General features: G+C 37.7%; 1 protein-coding gene across 1 annotated transcript; it reads left to right on the top strand.

The window, feature by feature from the left end:
- Positions 1-7,158: 7,158 nt before the first annotated feature.
- Positions 7,159-11,622, top strand: hsd3b1 (hydroxy-delta-5-steroid dehydrogenase, 3 beta- and steroid delta-isomerase 1). Its single transcript, XM_028436483.1, has 3 exons — positions 7,159-7,418; positions 8,690-8,854; positions 10,225-11,622. Exons 1-3 carry the CDS (start codon positions 7,256-7,258, stop codon positions 11,031-11,033), a joined length of 1,137 nt encoding a protein of 378 aa, XP_028292284.1. The 5' UTR covers positions 7,159-7,255; the 3' UTR covers positions 11,034-11,622.
- Positions 11,623-16,876: the final 5,254 nt, after the last annotated feature.

Below are 16,876 nucleotides of genomic sequence, written 5' to 3'. Positions count from 1 at the left end.
TTTCTTTTTTCTAGCTTTGTTTAAAGCAAAGAAAGCAGTTCATTGGAATGAGGGTCTCAGATTGATACAGATCAATAGAATTAATCCAATTTACCAGTATTATTGATTCACAGTCCGTCTGTGCTTGGCTTAAACATAATTTACATTATGCTGCAGATTAAAAGTTTATTCATTCTAAACAATCATATAAAAATACTCACAATAAGGTCATTTTTCTAGTCGTAGATACTGTGTTCAATCTGGAACACCAGTGAAACCAGTAGAAATGACAAATTAGAGTCTTACACACTGCAGCCAGTCTGTGTTTTTTCAACTGTGACTGGGAGTCATCATTGCTTCTTATTTATTCAATCTTTCTGGGTTTGGTTTTAGAACCAAAAGCTCATGTGATATTAACCAGTGGACGCCACATGAGCGTTGGGTCTGACCTCATGAGCGTGAATAATGGATCTGCTGGAGGCCATCGCAGACACTAAGTGGGTTTGAGAAAAGGTTACTTTAGTTTCTTCTATTTCACGTCCAACTTTGGAAACAAAAAGTACTTTATTCAAGTGTACTACAAGTATACTTATTTTATACTAAAACTGAGGCAGTATACTTTAAGTGTACTTTTTATATAGTTAAGAAAAGTATAGTGAAGTATACTTGGTTTATACTGAAAAGTATAAAGACTAGTGCAAGACTAAGTACATTAATACTTAGACTTACACTGTTAATACTAAAGCTTATACATTAGTATACTTTTTTACTTCTTTCTTTTAGTATATCTAAGCTAAAGCCATTGACTTGTGCTTACATTTAATTTCCCAACCAGAGAGTCGCCGGTTCAACACCCGGTGCAGACAAAATACGGAAGTTGTTCTGGTAGCTGGAAGGGTGCCAGGACACTCCCCGAGCACTGCCGAGGTGTCCTTACGCAAGGACCGACACCCAACACTGTTCTGGGTGCGCTCCCCTCATAGTAAAATATTAAGGTGAAGCACCAAAAAAAAAAGAGTGGATTTCCCCTTGACAGATTAATAAAGTATTTCAAATTCAAAAAATTCAAAAAAAAAAACTAGTATATGGGGGAGTGTACTGTGTACTTGTTGTAAACTAGAAAATAAACTCATGAAGTATACTTAAATAAACTAAAATGTGGACTAGAAGTATATACTTAGTACACTAGTAGTATATAGAGGAGTGTACTTGTTGTATTCTTGAAAGTGTACTTTTGTAAACTTAAAATGACCTTATAAAGTATACTTAAAGTGTACTTTTATAGACTTAAATTATTCCAATTTAGTCGAAAGCACTATTAAATGAGTATACTTTCTATTATGCTACAAGTACATGGTCCATATAGTATATTTGCTATACTTATACTCAAGAATACTTAATAAAATGAACTTCAAGTTTACTCATTTTTGCTAATGGGTAGCCATGTCTCACTATTGGATAAATACTTTAGCATAGCAGATATGTCAAAAAGATGTTCCCTTCTGGAAGAAAGCATAGAAATTTGTACATGGGGGTTTTTGAGTATTCTGAATCTGTCTGTATTCAACTGTCAAGCTTTATTTTCTTGGTTAGCTTCACTCCAATTAGCTTGCTTGGTTGTATTAGGCTAGCTAGTCTAAGGTTAATAAGGCTCTTTGACACACAGTCTATGGAACCATCACCACCACGTGTCTTCCTGAAAAGTATTGAAATAATTGTTACATTCATCTAAATAATAATCAGTTATCTACATCAAAAGTTTAATTACTGTACATGTTGGCAAGTGCGGCAAAATAAACACATTATCAGATTAATGCTTATGCATGCACCAGGATCACAATGGATATAATCTTTCTGAGAAATTAATGAAAATAGATATATTAATTCATGTTTTAATTAGTATTTAAATCAAATCGTTCACCCTTTAAAAGACATCACTAGCTGGGTTTCCAATACAGATATTCGCAAAATAAAAGCAATATTTCTAAATGTTGACTTTGAACGTGTTTTCATTCATTGTTTTGGGCAACTCCAGTGAAATCTCATCCCACGAGACTTTGCCGCAGAAAAACGGACACTCAGAACCTCCTTAGAAAGCTGTGTATTCCTTTGTTGTTTCACGTCTAATGTGGCACTAATAATTTAGTAAAACGCTACGAAATGTCCTAGTTTCCACTTCTGTCCACACGCACCGCGTTAAGTTTACTCTGAAAGAAGTGGTCATGTACGTCACGTCCTGTGGCGTGTATTTGCGGAAAAGGTGTTTTTATAGCACTTTTGCGACACATTTCAATATCGAAACTTCTGAATTATCTCCTCATTAAAGCGTAGAAACTTTTTTGCGATATTTGAGTGTTTTTTCGAATTTTGGGTGTTTCCATTAACAGTTTTTATTGAGATATTTAGATTTTGTGCATTTTCCAAGGGTAATGCAAACGCAGCTTCTGTCATACACAGTTGTGACCGCAAAAAAATCGCAAATTCACCCATGAGGTGGTCATCTTACTGTATATCTTGCTCTGGATGCAATTTTCACTATTTTAAGCTCTTTTATGACAATCCTTGTCCCCAAAAACCTACATTTTGCCACAAACAGAACTGAATACAGACGCAAACGGCGGCCATCTTGGATCTTGCTCTAAACACAATTTATAGTATTTTAAGATATTATCTAATTCCTTGACCCTGAAACCCTATAAGTCACCACTGAGATCATGCTTCTATGTCAAATAGAACCAAAGTTATGACAAAATATCAAAATTGGCAATAGGGATGGCGGCCATCTTGGATTTCTTGATTTTGAGTGGGAACCATTGGTTTGCCAGTGTGAATCCCATTAAAAATGGATTCAGCATATACAGGTGGTGGTCATAAAATTATCATGAAATATCATGAAAAAGTTGATTAATTTCAGTAATTACATTAAAAAGTTACATTTGTATATTATATCCATTCATTACACACAGACTGATACTGTATATTTCAAATGTTTATTTCTTTTGATTTTGATGAATATAACTGACAACTAATGAAAATCCCAAATTCAGTATCTCAGAAAATTTTATTATTACTTAAGACTGATACAAAAAAAAATGTTTCTAGAAATGTTGGCCAACTGAAAAGTATGAAGATGAAAAGTATGATCATGTACATCACTCAATACTTAGTTAAGGCTCCTTTTGCCAGAATTACTGCAACAATGCAGCGTGGCATGGAGTGGATCAGTCTGTGTCTCTGCTCAGGTGTTATGAGAACCCAGGTTGCTCTGATAGTGGCCTTCAGCTCTTCTGCATTGTTGGGTCTGGTGTCTCACATCTTCCTCTTCACAATATCTCATAGATGTTCTATGTGGTTAAGGTCAGGCGAGTTTTTTGGGTTTAGTTTCACAATCCTCTCCAGGGCGTGGTTATCACTATTGCTTGTAGACTGTTTGCTACCACATCTTTTCTGTACCTTTGCCTCTCTATCAATGTGTTTGGACACAGAGCTCTGTGAACATCCAGCCTCTTTAGCCATGACCTTTTGTGTCTTGCCGTCCTTGTGCAAGGTGTCACTGGTCGTCTTTTGGAAAACTGTCAGGTCAGCAGTTTTCCCCATGATTGTGTAGACCTACAGAACTAGACTGGAGACCATTTAAAGGCCTTTGCAGGTGAAGAGTGTAGCGTTGTTTTTTTTTTTTTGGCGTCGGATGATTAAAGTGTCCTTGAAGCTTCAACCTTCACCTTCAGATAAAACAACAGGCAGGCTGTGATAAGAGCTGTGACGCCACGGCCTTCAAATGTTCCTGTTCACACATACAACACATTACACTGATGAAGGATAAAAGCACACTTTACCAGAACAGAGCATCATCATCTGATGTGATCTCTTTATTTTAGGTGTGAAACTCTAAAGCAATGTCCACGATGTTTGTCATGTACAGAGCAGAGGAACTCTAGAAATGTTTATATGCGTGTCTATGTAGAATACATCTGTGTAATGATCAATGTGTCTGTGTGCATGCGTGTGTGTATGAATGACTGAAGGATTTACATTAAATATTGTATACAATCTTCTAAAAAAAAAAAAAAAATTTTTATTTAAGAGAAAAAGAAATGTCAATGTTAATCTTAAAAAAATAAAGATTTTATTTGTGTTTATAATAACTTGGTTTGTTTTAAGTGTTTACAGCATTTAGAATAATGAACAATCTGAGCATTAATGCAGGAAACAACAAATATTTTGTTTGTCTTTGTTGTCGTTTTGTGCGTTTCTGGTTTAATTTTTATGTATATTTCTCTCATTTAGTGTTTTTGGTTGACAAGTTGGATATTACAGTTTTTGTCAATATTTACAGCAATATGCTGATATTGTTGAACATTACATTTTTTAATTCTGATATTAAACCTTACAATATATACATAGTCCCTCCCCTAACCAAATTTTAGGGCACATTATATCAACTTGGGGCTCAACTTAATAAGTCGGGGCTCGAGTAAAGCCATCAGAAGCCGATGGGAGCATCATGGTGCGTTCAAGTACACCTCAAATCACACCAACAGTACGGTACGGGCAAATATACCAAAAATTCACCAAAAATCAAATTGTTTTTAGCAAACTCACCACATTCTTGTGCTACAGCCTCCCGTGTACCTCCGTGTGCTACAGAGAATGTAGTTGAAAATTGCCATAGAGGTACCCGAGGGCCTGTAGAACAAGAATGTGCTGCAGTTGCTGAAAACAATTTCATTTTCGATGAATTTTTGGTACAATATCAATATCATAAACACTCAAAGCGCTTTACAGAGTAAAGGCATTATTCTTTCACTCCACACTTAGTGGTGGTAAGCTACTATTGTAGCCACAGCTGCCCTGGGACAGACTGACAGAAGCGAGGCTGCCATAGTGTGCCATCGGCACTACGACCACCACCAACTCTCACTCACACACTACATTCATACTAGGCAATGTGGGTGAAGTGCCTTGCCCAAGGACACAATGACAGATACCACTGGAGTGACTGTCCGCCACTGTGGAACCTGGAATTCTCAGTGGTCTCCATCCAACTACTAACCAGGCCCAGACCTGCTTAGCTTCAGAGATCTAATGGGATCGTGCAATGACAGGCTGGTATGGCCACGATTTGAGGTGTACCTGAAAGCACCATGAAGCTCCCGTCGTCTTCTGAAGGCTGTACCATAATACGTGATGTAACCTATTATCTCGGACCACAAGTTGCTATCTCTATCTACTATCTAAAAATCCCTTTTTAACTCTTTTGCAAATTGGGCTCTTGTTTTGGAGTTTTTCAGCAATAAATGTTTGACAATATTCAATTCAATTCAACTTTATTTGTACAGCACAATTTACAACAAAGTCATCTCAAAATCGCTTATCAAAATACAAAATTCATGATAAGAAAGAAAATCCCAATAAGATCCACATGAACAAGCATTTAGTGACAGTGGGAAGAAACAACTCCCTTTTAACAGGAAGAACTCTCCGTTAGAACCAGGTTCAGAGGTGGCAGCCATCTGCGTGGACTGGTTGTGGTTAGTAAACAGAAGGACCGACAGAACAGGATAGAGAGATAGAACATCAGAGTGTCTCAGACTAGTTGAGCCGTGAACCACAGATCAGGAACTGACATCATCAGCTTCACGACACCTGAAACAGAGCAGAGAGAGAAGAACGAGGAGAAGACACTGACTGCAGAAAAACATGATACATTATCATCTAGTCAGTCTGTCTTGGCCTTGGGCCTCACTCCCAGTGGCCTAGTCAGCACTTATTATAAAGGTGATGAATCTCTTCCTGTTTATTGGTAAGAAAACAGTGACTCTAAGGTCTGTAAATGCAAGAGCCCATGTCCACTCTCGTGATTATGTTATGTTATGTTATGTTATGTTATGTTATGTTATGTTATGTTATGTTATGTTTTGTTTTGTTTTGTTTTGTTTTGTTTTGTTTTGTTTTGTTTTGTTTTGTTTTGTTATGTTATGTTATGTTATGTTATGTTATGTTATGTTATGTTATGACTGTAAACATAACCAGCTACATCAGAATTTGAATCTCTTCCCGTTTATCGAACCAGTAAATGCAGCAGTTTACAGACGAGCTCATGTTCGCACTAGCAGTTAGGTTATGTTATGATGACAATATGGAATCTCCAAAATTTGTGAATGAAATGTGTATACGTGGAGAACCAACAAAGATTTAGCCTCAGTGTGCTTCAGGTTTTAGTCGTTGTTGGTTCCAAATCCATCTTGGGAAATTTGGAAATATACTTCAGCAGGAACACTCGTCATCCTAAATATACTTATAAAATATAGTAGACAGTATATACTTTGTTTGCAGTGTATAGTACACAGTGTGACATTTCGAACAAAGCCTATTTCTATGAAGGTATGACCATGTTGCATGTTCCGGTACTTCCGGTTTTGACAGGAAATGACCTTAGTGTGGGAAACCCAAACAATATTATTTTCTACCAATAGTTGGCGCTGTGACACTGTAAATAAAGGAAATTCAGGATTGCAAAGCTTGAGTTGGATCAGCTCAGTGGTGAAAAACAACATATTATGTCAAATGTCGGCCACTAACATCGCCCATCAACAGTTTGTTGAATAATTTTTGTGTTTTTTGTCATTTTTTTGTATATTGTTCTAGTCATCTTTGTGTTCTTAAGTAATTTTGTGTATTTTTCTTGTCCTTTTGTGTGTTTTTCTGACATCTGATTTTGTGGTGTTGATCGTTTGTTGTATTTATTTTGTAACTCTGTCCGTTTGCTTTGGGGGCCACACAAACTTAGACCGAGGGTTTGCATGTGGCTCCCCTCATGTGTGATTGACCCTTGGTTTTTTTCGCTGATGGAGTGAAAGTAACCAAGGTCTCAGTGTAGTGAGCCACGATGCTACGTAGCTATCAAACGATTGACATTTTACGTGCTTCCCCCCCATATGTTCATGAACCTTAATGATGTCAAACGTTTTCTGATTTAATTTTTGCCGAGTCATCTTTTGCTTCAAAAGTTTCCAACTTTTTTCAGCCTCTTACAGCAGTTGTCCTTGGATGTTTTTTATTTGGCTCTCAAAAGCATCACAATCCTCCCTGAGGAGGTGTGGCTACACCCCCTGTCCTTGCCACCCTTTCTCTGGGAATATCATTCTTTAAGGACTTTTACTCAGGCTTATAAATAGAGAAGACTGCTGCTGAGACGGTGAAAGTTATTCCTTCACACAGAGACACACTTTCCTGTTTAGACAAACACAGACAAAGGTGTTCAGAGGCGTTTGAAATGAGTAAAATGTCTCTGAGAGGAAACGTGTGTGTGGTGTCTGGAGCCTGTGGATTCGTAGGAAAGCGTCTGATCAGAATGCTGCTGGTGGAGGAGGAGGACGTTGCTGAAATCAGACTGTTGGACAGGAGCGTAAACACTCAATATTTACACAGTCTGGAGGGTAAAAAATATTTCTTTATTTCTTTTTTGAAAACAGGTTTAATGATTGATATGTTTCTTCATTTTTCAGTACAGCTCCATGTGTGATTTATCTTACTTGTGTTTTATAATATAACAAAATATATCAAAAATCAAACCAAAACGCTAACTTTTCCACTGAGTCAGACAAACATTTTACACAAACTTAAAATATAGATATAAATGGTATGATTTCCTAAGTTATATAGAAATGTTGAAGTGTTATTGTTAGTGTAGAGCAGTGCTTTTTAGGCTCAAGTGCTCCCCTTTTTCCAACTTTTCCAAATGTATAATTTAAGTTATTGAACTGCAGTATTATTAATATACTGGTATACTCCTTTTCTGTTGGATAAAACAGGATACATGAAAGAGACATTTTTTTGTAAAAAAAAAAATTAAAATAGAATACATAATATTACTAAATAAATAAATTGATTAATTAAAAAAAATAGTAAAAGTGTAAAAATATTTAAAATGTTAAAAGATTAAAATAAACTTAAAGATTTTTTTAAATAATGAGTAATCCATCCATTAATCCATTTTCAAACCTGCTTTGTTGTCTAATTCATGGTTGCGGGGGTCTGCTGGTGCCTATCTCCGGCTCACACTGGGCGCTAGGCGGTGGTACACCCTGGACAGGGCGCCAGTCCATCGCAGGGCAACAGACAAACAACCACTCACACTCCCATTTACTCCAACGGGCTATTTAGAGACTCCCTTCAACCTAACAGACATGTTTTTGATAATTGGTAATATTTAAACAGTTAAAATATATAAAAACACTCCTGTTAAATTTTTAAAAATATGAATGACTAAAACAATAATAAATATTTGTGAAGGATAATTCGACACCAATGGGTCCCGGAAGTGGGCAACAGGGGGCAAAAGAGAGGTTGGGATTGTGGGGAAGAGAAAGGTTAAGTAAAGGGAATGTTTTTTCTTGATGAGACCCCCTGGGGGGTTCTGAGCCTCCCCAGTTAGATAGGGAATCAAAGAATTGTGTTCCTCTCTTGTGGTTGGTGTTTGGAAGGGGTAGTGGTTGAATTTAGCCAGGAAGTGAAGGCTGTAGCGGTTGAGGTTAGTGTAACGGTTCATGTCCAGGTATAGTAAAAAAGAAAGGTAAGTATTAGGGTTAGATTATTGTTATCCTTTGAAAGTGGTATTAGTTCGAGGTTTGAAGAAATGCTAAAACATTTGTTAACATAAAGCTGAACTAAAGATGCAGCTCATCCTCTAACTCTGGCTCTGTTTTAGACTGCAGAGGTGAAACAAAGCTGAGTGTTTATGAGGGCGACATCAGAGATGGAGATTACCTGAGAAAAGCCTGTCAAGGGGCTTCAGTCGTCTTCCACTTGGCTTCCATCATTGACGTCAACGACTCAGTGGAATACAACGAGATCTATGGCATCAACGTCACAGGTAAGTCTGACAATCCACAGAACGTAAACTCCTTCACTTTAACAAGTTTAAAACTCATTTTATTGTGTAGTAATGAAAAATATTACTTGATCCCATTGTTTAAATACTTTTTTAAAACCCACCTATCCAGTTCAGGCCCTGGAATCCTGGAGCCTTTCCCAGTTTACTCAACGTGATGACAGCCTGATCAATTAAAAAATGCTGATTTGAAATTGTCAAAACTCTTGTTTTTGCAGAAAATGTCAAATGTACAATACTCACATTTATTTTCACAAATTAGCACTTTTGTAACGTAAAAATAGACAAAAACGAAGAAGAAAATAGGAAAAGAAAAACGGGGAAAAAGGTAATTTTCTAAAATCTGTGTTTTTTAATGGTTGTTACAAATGAAAAGCTGCTCATGGAACATTTTCACATTTTGATTACAGTCTATTATTTAAGTCATTTTAACTTTCTACATTTATCATTTTAACTAGGGATGTACAAGATTACATTTTTGGAGAAAGGTTTATAAAAAACAACTTCATTTTCTGAGAAAATAGGAATTTTCTGGTTGTTGGGTTTTTTTGTGCAAAATATGCTAGTTTTAAAGAAAGCACACCATGCTTCAAAAAACTGTTTCGGAAGTTTTAAAAGTGTAAACTTTGTATCAATAAACGTCTTGTTTCACAGCAGACCAACGTCTGTCTTTGGGGGTGTGGAATAAATAAACTAAACGTTGAAGTGAAACACATGACTACTTAAGCATCTATTGTGATTATGAGTCAGACAAACGCTGCTTCAGGAGTGTGTGTTTATCTCAGCAGCAGCAGAGTAAATTATAAAGTCAGCTGTTTGAAACAGGTCGCTTCCTTCGCCTTCTCACTTGTTTGAAAACTGAAATGATATTTATTTGTTTTTCTACTGCTGCGTCGCATTTAGTTAAACAAGCAGATAACATGTCGGCTCATCCGATAAAAGCGATACAACCGGCTCCTTAAAGTGAAACTGTTTCTAAACGCTCGCACTGTGCTTTGATTCACCTATACTGAATAGAAATGTATTAACTATGAATAATCACATAAAAATGGTTAAAACAGCTATTGACAACCAATGCATCGGGTCCCTTTAAATGTTGTCACTACAAGGAATTGTGGGTCAGCATTATATGGTCTCCTTTGGTAAAGGATGTATCAGTGTTTCCTAGGCTAAAGGAGGACATTAGTGTGCTATTTCCAAGGAAGCAAAGCCTGTTCTATTATCGGTCAATTATTTCAGTGGAACGGCTGATATCAGATACTTAATTTTAAAGAAGATAAGATTGTGCATTTTTAATTTGAACTAAACCGAGTCCAACAATAATTGGATCTGATTGTGATTTCTCTCGGCAGGAACACAGCTGTTCCTGGAGGCGTGCGTTCATGAGAGCGTCCCATCCTTCATCTACGTCAGCACCATTGAAGTGATGGGACCCAACCCCAGAGGAGACCCCATCGTGAATGGCAATGAGGACACGGTGTACAAAAGCTCTCTGAAGTTCAACTACAGCAGCACCAAGAAGGAGGCGGAGCTGAGGACACTGCGGGCTCACGGCGAAGAGCTCCACAATGGAAACCACCTGGCCACGTGCGCCCTCCGCCCCATGTACATCTACGGAGAGGGCTGCCGCTTCCTGCTGGGTCACATGGCCGACGGTATCAGGAACAGAGACGTCCTGTATCGCATGTCGGTCCCTGAGGCCTTGGTGAATCCAGTCTACGTGGGAAATGTCTGCGTGGCGCTGATCCAAGCCGCTCGCAGCCTCCAGGATCCCCTAAAACGAGACAACGTCGGAGGAAAGTTCTACTTTGTATCCGACGACACGCCTGCGATCAGCTACTCCGACTTCAACCACACCGTGATGGCGCCGCTCGGCTTCAGCATCCGGGACAAACTCCCCGTCCCACTGTTCTTCTTCTACGTTGTCTGTTTCGTCATGGAGACACTGTGCTGGATGCTCCGCCCCTTTGTGCGCCTCGTCCCGCCGTTGAACCGACAGCTCCTCACCATGCTGAACACGCCGTTCACCTTCTCGTACCAGAAGGCCAAGACGGAGCTGGGATACGAACCCAGGTTCAGTTGGGATGAGGCTCGCAGAGGCACCGTCGAGTGGCTCGCTTCCCAGTTACCAGCGCAGAGGGAAAAGATCTGGTCCCAGTAACCCAGACCAACACATGGGTCACCCTGTATCACACTGAAAATACTCACTTAATATTCACGTATTTGAACAACGGCCACGTTTACATGGGAGCTTTAATTCCTCTTTAATTCAGAATAAAATGAAATCCTCTTTAAAATGACCTTGTAAATCCAAAATTAGGTGTCAGGTTTATTCTGAATTAAATAATTCCTCTTTTATGTAAAAACTTAATTCCGCTTTAATTTAATTCCAATCGTTCTGCGCATGCTCGGCCAATCCCAATGATGCGAAGTAACGACATAGTCCAAGATGGCCGCTCGGACTCGAGCCGAGACTATTTATATAATAATAGCCTTAGAAGACATGGATATAAGGAAATGAGTGGATGGACGGAAGCATAAACATGCGGGAATTCACACGGACTTATTACGCACACACGGACATTGGGAAACGGAACAGGCTTCATCGGTGATACTAATACTAGGAGACGAAGTAAATGCATCCCAATACTGCTGCACAGGCTGTAAAATCCCCAAGTTTATCATTGTATCGGTTGTTAGAACTACTATCTTTACCAGGGAGCAAATATTTATTCCTGGTTATTGTTTCCTGGAGTTTTACTGGGATTTATTTACCAGTGATTAGTTCTCCTCCTCCTGCTCAGCTGACCAAAGTGAAACTCTGTGTTATAGTCAAGCTGCTGCTTCAAAACCACAATCAAAATAAAAGTGAAAACACTTCTCATGTTGGAGCCGACAATAAAAGGTTTGTTGTGATATGTCACATTTGCCCCCTGTCCAATAAGAACCCTTCCCAACCCCCAGACCTAAAGAGGAATTGAATAAAGCTGAATAAACATGTTTTCCATGTAAACCTCAATTCAGAATTACTATTTTTATGTAAACATGAAGCAGAACACTTTAATTCGAAACAACTAATTCTGAATTTTAAAAAAAAACATAATGGCCAGTTACAATTCTACAGTTTTTCAGCACCTTTGCTTTATTGTTCATTTTCCAAATGTCAAACTAAACCTCTTCGTAAAACTTATACGAGAGCAGGGATCAGATTGGTCTTTTTTACCACCTGGATCATGTAAAGAGCCTCAAAACTTTGGTTTGTAACAACTGCATTAAAATAATTACATTTACCTTTTTTGTGTCTTTATTTTGATTCATAATTAGTGTTTTTCAACCTGAAACTGATCTTCCTATTAATTATACTTAAAGGGGACAAATCATGCTAAATCCACTTTTTTTAGCCCTTAAATGCATTTTGTTGTATATTTAGAGTGCTTAGAAGTACAGAAAAAATCAAATTAGTCTCTTCAGGTGCTCCGTAGATATCTTTATATTATGTTTTGCTCATATTTTTCAATCTGTTTCGATTTTTCTATTCTCTATTACGTTTTTTGAACTATTACATCACAGTATTTGCAGCGGAACTGCCAAATTAGTACATCAACTCCAGGTCCAACGCTTCGAGCAATCCGCCATTTTTATTTCTCGCTTTTATTTTGTAGTCCAAGCTCAAGGATGCAGAAGTTACGAGAGGATAAGTCAAAATGTTGGGTGGTTGGATGTAGTAACCCACACGCTTCATTACACCGTCTCCCAGCATCAGAACCTTTTCAAAGTGTCTGGTTGAGTTTTATTTTTCATGGAAATGTACCCACATCTGTGGGTAAGGTCATTTTTGTGTGCGCGAAGCACTTCAAGGATGACTGCTTCTGCAATCTCCGCAGTATAAAGAAGGATTTGCCAAATTTTGATTGAGGGTTCAATTCCTTCTATCTTTGGAGACGACGAACAGAGCACTTCGGTAAGCTGTAAATAACGCTAAAAAGTGTGATGATAAGACGTCCCTGTCATTGTTTTGTTAGCATTAGCAGTTGCACCGTCTTCAGACTTCATATGTTAGCGCTGTGTGCTCGTTTTAGATCCTTGATGATATGGCCTACGTGATTTAATTTAAGTCTAAAGTTTTAATTAGTCACTTCATTTTGCCATTTTTGTCTTTGAAAAGACTGTATTAAAATGCATTTCGTGACGTTAGCTTGGCGCTAGCGTTAGCTCGGTGCTTGTGTTAGCTCACTTGTTAGGGTTCTGCAGGTTCATCATTTTCATTTTCATCTCGCTCCACCGGGTCAGACTCTGGCTGGAACATGTAAGGCTGGATGGACAAGTCTTCTGTTGTTGACATTTTGTAAATAACCTCTGAATAAAAAGTTTATGCTCCGCTACATAGCCGTATCTCTTCTATCAAACTACAAAAATGGCCGAGCAGGGTGGAGTTGAACCGAGTGTCACCTGAAGAGGGGGCGGGGTATGGAGTGTCTCATTTGCATTTAAAGAGACCGCACCAAAATGAGTTGCTCTCAGAAGCGCATCAGAAAAGGGGTAAAAAAGGGGTGGAGCTATAGCAATGAGGAATTCAGACCCAAGCATTGCAGTTCCACTTTATATAGACCACAACTGTATGATTTATATGTAAAAAGGAAGGATTTAAAACCATGATATGTCCCCTTTAATGAATTAGGGTGAAGGAAAAAATCAATTTTGCCATATTTCACTGTTGTCGTGTTAATCCAAAAAAAAAATCAAAATCGATTTTTTTAATCTTGTTTTTTCACAAAAAAGCTTTTAATTGTGCTAATATTTGCATAGCACGCAGTACACGCCTGGTCACTAGGTGTTAGTGAACACACCATCAAACCATGTTAAACTATTTCACTCCTCAATGCATTTTAGTTTGAAACAGGACTGGAACCAAGATTCAGCATTGGCATTTTCTATCCAGATCAGCCCACGACATTATCACCACATCGAAGCCGTTATTAAGTCAGTAATGCTCAACATGTGGCTCTTTATGTCTTCATTTTTATTATTATTTTCCCAGAAAACCTTCAAAGGGGGAAACTTTTAAACCACTTTTTACCAATTTCCTTTGATAATTTTTCCCCTTAGCTATCTTTTGGCAATAAATATCCCTTTTTTTCCTATTTTTTGTCCATTTTTACAAGTTCTTTTTGACACGTTTATCAAATTTTTGCCCTTTCTTTAACTATTTTTGGCCTCTTTTCATTCAAATAAGCTACTGTTTGCCCATTAAATGACGCTTGTTTCCCTTTTGCCCGTTTAAGTTACCCTTTGCCATTACAAACCACCTGGTTCCTCTTTATTTGCCCAATGGAACGAGGCCTGGTATGCCAGATGACCAGGCCACCCCTGGCTTGGAAGCTGATTGCACTTAATTTTCATAAAACATACTGGACACTTTTATAGATATGTGGTTACTTTTTTTGAGAATTTAAGAAAATAACAGAATCAGATATGACTTGTTTTTGTTATTTGTACTTGAATTACAGTTTGCAAGTTTAAAGAAATGAAATAATTTTTATTTCATACCATTTTTACTTGTAAAGGTGAAATTTGTAGTTATTGATACTGCAATATATTGCGATGTATATCGTATTGTTTAGTATCGGGATATATTGTATCGTAACATGCAAATCGTGAACTGTATCATATCATTAGATTCATGGCGATTAAAGATTCAGAGCTTTTTAGCTCCTGTAAAAAACTGTCATTTGTGTCAAATGGAAAGAACCAATCAGAGGCCGTCTTGTCTCTGTCCCACCCAGATCACGTGACACAGTTCCCAGAAATATGAAGCACAAATGAGGATGTGAAGGGCCTGATGATGCAGAGGTTCCTTTTTTCTTTTGCTTCGGGGATTTTTTTTTAGTCATATGAGTGTTCAAGCTTGAGGGGGCGTGGCTTTGGACAAGAGCATACGGGAGGGGGTGGAGCTTAGAAGAGGTCTTGCTAGCTTTCCAACATTGCGGACAGCACCTTTAATAACAATACATTGGTCCTTTTAATAAAAACTCATAAAGTTCACATCATATGTTTCCAGGTTTTGGTTTTTCTCTCGTAAGGGATTGAGTTTTATTAGAACATCTCAATTCATCTCTATATTCTATACCTATAGAGACCAGCAGTAGAAAATGTGTTGACTACTTTACAAAAAATTACTTTTTAACTAAATAAATCCACACATTGCATGATGTCCACACATTGCATGATGTCCACAAATTACCGTATATATATATATAAAACCCAATTTTACCTTTATTTTTGCCCTTTTTTTCAGACTTTAGCTTCCTTTTGCCATAAATATCAATTTATTCATTATTTTTTGCCAGTTTTTCATCCAAATAATCTATATTTTGCTCAATAAATGCCACTTAATATCCCCCCCACACCCCCCTACATTTTGCTTCTTTTCATTCCACATTTTTGCTCTTTTTCACTACTGTTTGCCACATTTCTCCCACTGCCATTACATACCACCTGCTTCCTCTTTATTTGCCCATTTTTTGCCCACTCTTGACAGCTTTTGGCCCATTTCAGTCACTTTTCACTCATTTCTTGCCATTTTTGGCCTCCTGTTACCATGTCTGCCTCCACTAGCTCGTCAAAATCAGATGACGGCAGTGATTTTTAATCTCAAATTGTTGAAAGAATTAAAAATCCTGCAGCTTTCCTCCAATTTTTTCCACAAAATTTCCCCAAATTAAAATAAAAATGAATAAAAAATCTATGAAATTTCCATTAATTTAAGTTCAAGATCACTTATTCCTTGAATATTGTCTGTGCCTTACATACATACATCACTTTTAAGTGGAAAGTCAAACTGGATCACTATAATGCTAATTGCTAATATTATATACCTATAATCTGTGGCTCACTTGAAATCAAACTATTTGGTCCCTGAACTAAAATTAGTTTTATACGCTGGATTAAAAGTTGCTAGCTTTGGCCTTTTTTCACTGCGTTGGTCTGATTCAGGACTGGGTGATTTTTTACAAGGAAGTTCTGTCATTGGCTGCTGAGGATTTGCTCACTCACTATGATTCATGATTTCACCCTAAACTGACTCAAATCTTCTTAATGAGCACATTCTTTTTTCCAAAGTAATGTGGGTTAGCCACATGTGAGGTAGACTATAGCTGTGTGTTCGAAAACACATACTTCACACCTGGGATTTCAATATTTCATCAGTTTGTTGGTATTATATTACACTACAGAGGGAGTAATATTTATTCATAAAGGGTAGGGCCATCTTTGCTGCACTGTGGGATATTTTTTTTACAGAAAATGTTACGTCTTAATGATATACAGGTGCTGGTCATATAATTAGGATATCATGAAAAAGTTGATTTATTTCAGTAATTACATTCAAAAGGTAAAATGTGTATATTATACCCATTCATTACACACAGACTGATACTGTATATTTCAAATGTTTATTTCTTTTGATTTTGATGATTATAACTGACAACTAATGAAAATCGCATTATCTCAGAAAATTTTAATATTACTTAAGATACAAAAAAAATATTTCTAGAAATGTTGGCCAACTGAAAAGTATGAAGATGTAAAGTATGATCATGTACATCACTCAATACTTAGTTAAGGCTCCTTTTGCCTGAATTACTGCAACAATGCAGCGTGGCATGGAGTGGATCAGTCTGTGTCTCTGCTCAGGTGTTATGAGAACCCAGGTTGATCTGATAGTGACCTTCAGCTCTTCTGCATTGTTGGGTCTGGTGTCTCACATCTTCCTCTTCACAATATCTCATAGATGTTCTATGTAGTTAAGATCAGGTGAGTTTGCTGACCAATCAAGAACAGGGACACCATGGTTCTTAAACCAGGTACTGGTAGCTGTGGCACTGTGTGCAGGTGTTAGGTCCTGTTGGAAAATGAAATGTGCATCTCCATAAAGGTGGTCAGCAGCAGGAAACATGAAGTGCTCTAACACTTCCTGGTAGATGGTTGCGTTGACCTTGGACCTAA

This window comes from Gouania willdenowi, chromosome 21, assembly GCF_900634775.1.
Source record: "Gouania willdenowi chromosome 21, fGouWil2.1, whole genome shotgun sequence".
Lineage (NCBI taxonomy): Eukaryota > Metazoa > Chordata > Actinopteri > Blenniiformes > Gobiesocidae > Gouania > Gouania willdenowi.
This window is presented reverse-complemented; position numbering and strand designations above follow the sequence as displayed.

Excerpts from the sequence above, each read along its gene's own strand:
- hsd3b1 (XM_028436483.1), top strand. The coding sequence starts at position 7,256 with ATGAGTAAAATGTCTCTGAGAGGAAACGTGTGTGTGGTGTCTGGAGCC. Across the intron at positions 7,419-8,689 it reads ATATTTACACAGTCTGGAGG|ACTGCAGAGGTGAAACAAAG; the intron begins GTAAAAAATATT and ends GCTCTGTTTTAG. Across the intron at positions 8,855-10,224 it reads CTATGGCATCAACGTCACAG|GAACACAGCTGTTCCTGGAG; the intron begins GTAAGTCTGACA and ends TTCTCTCGGCAG.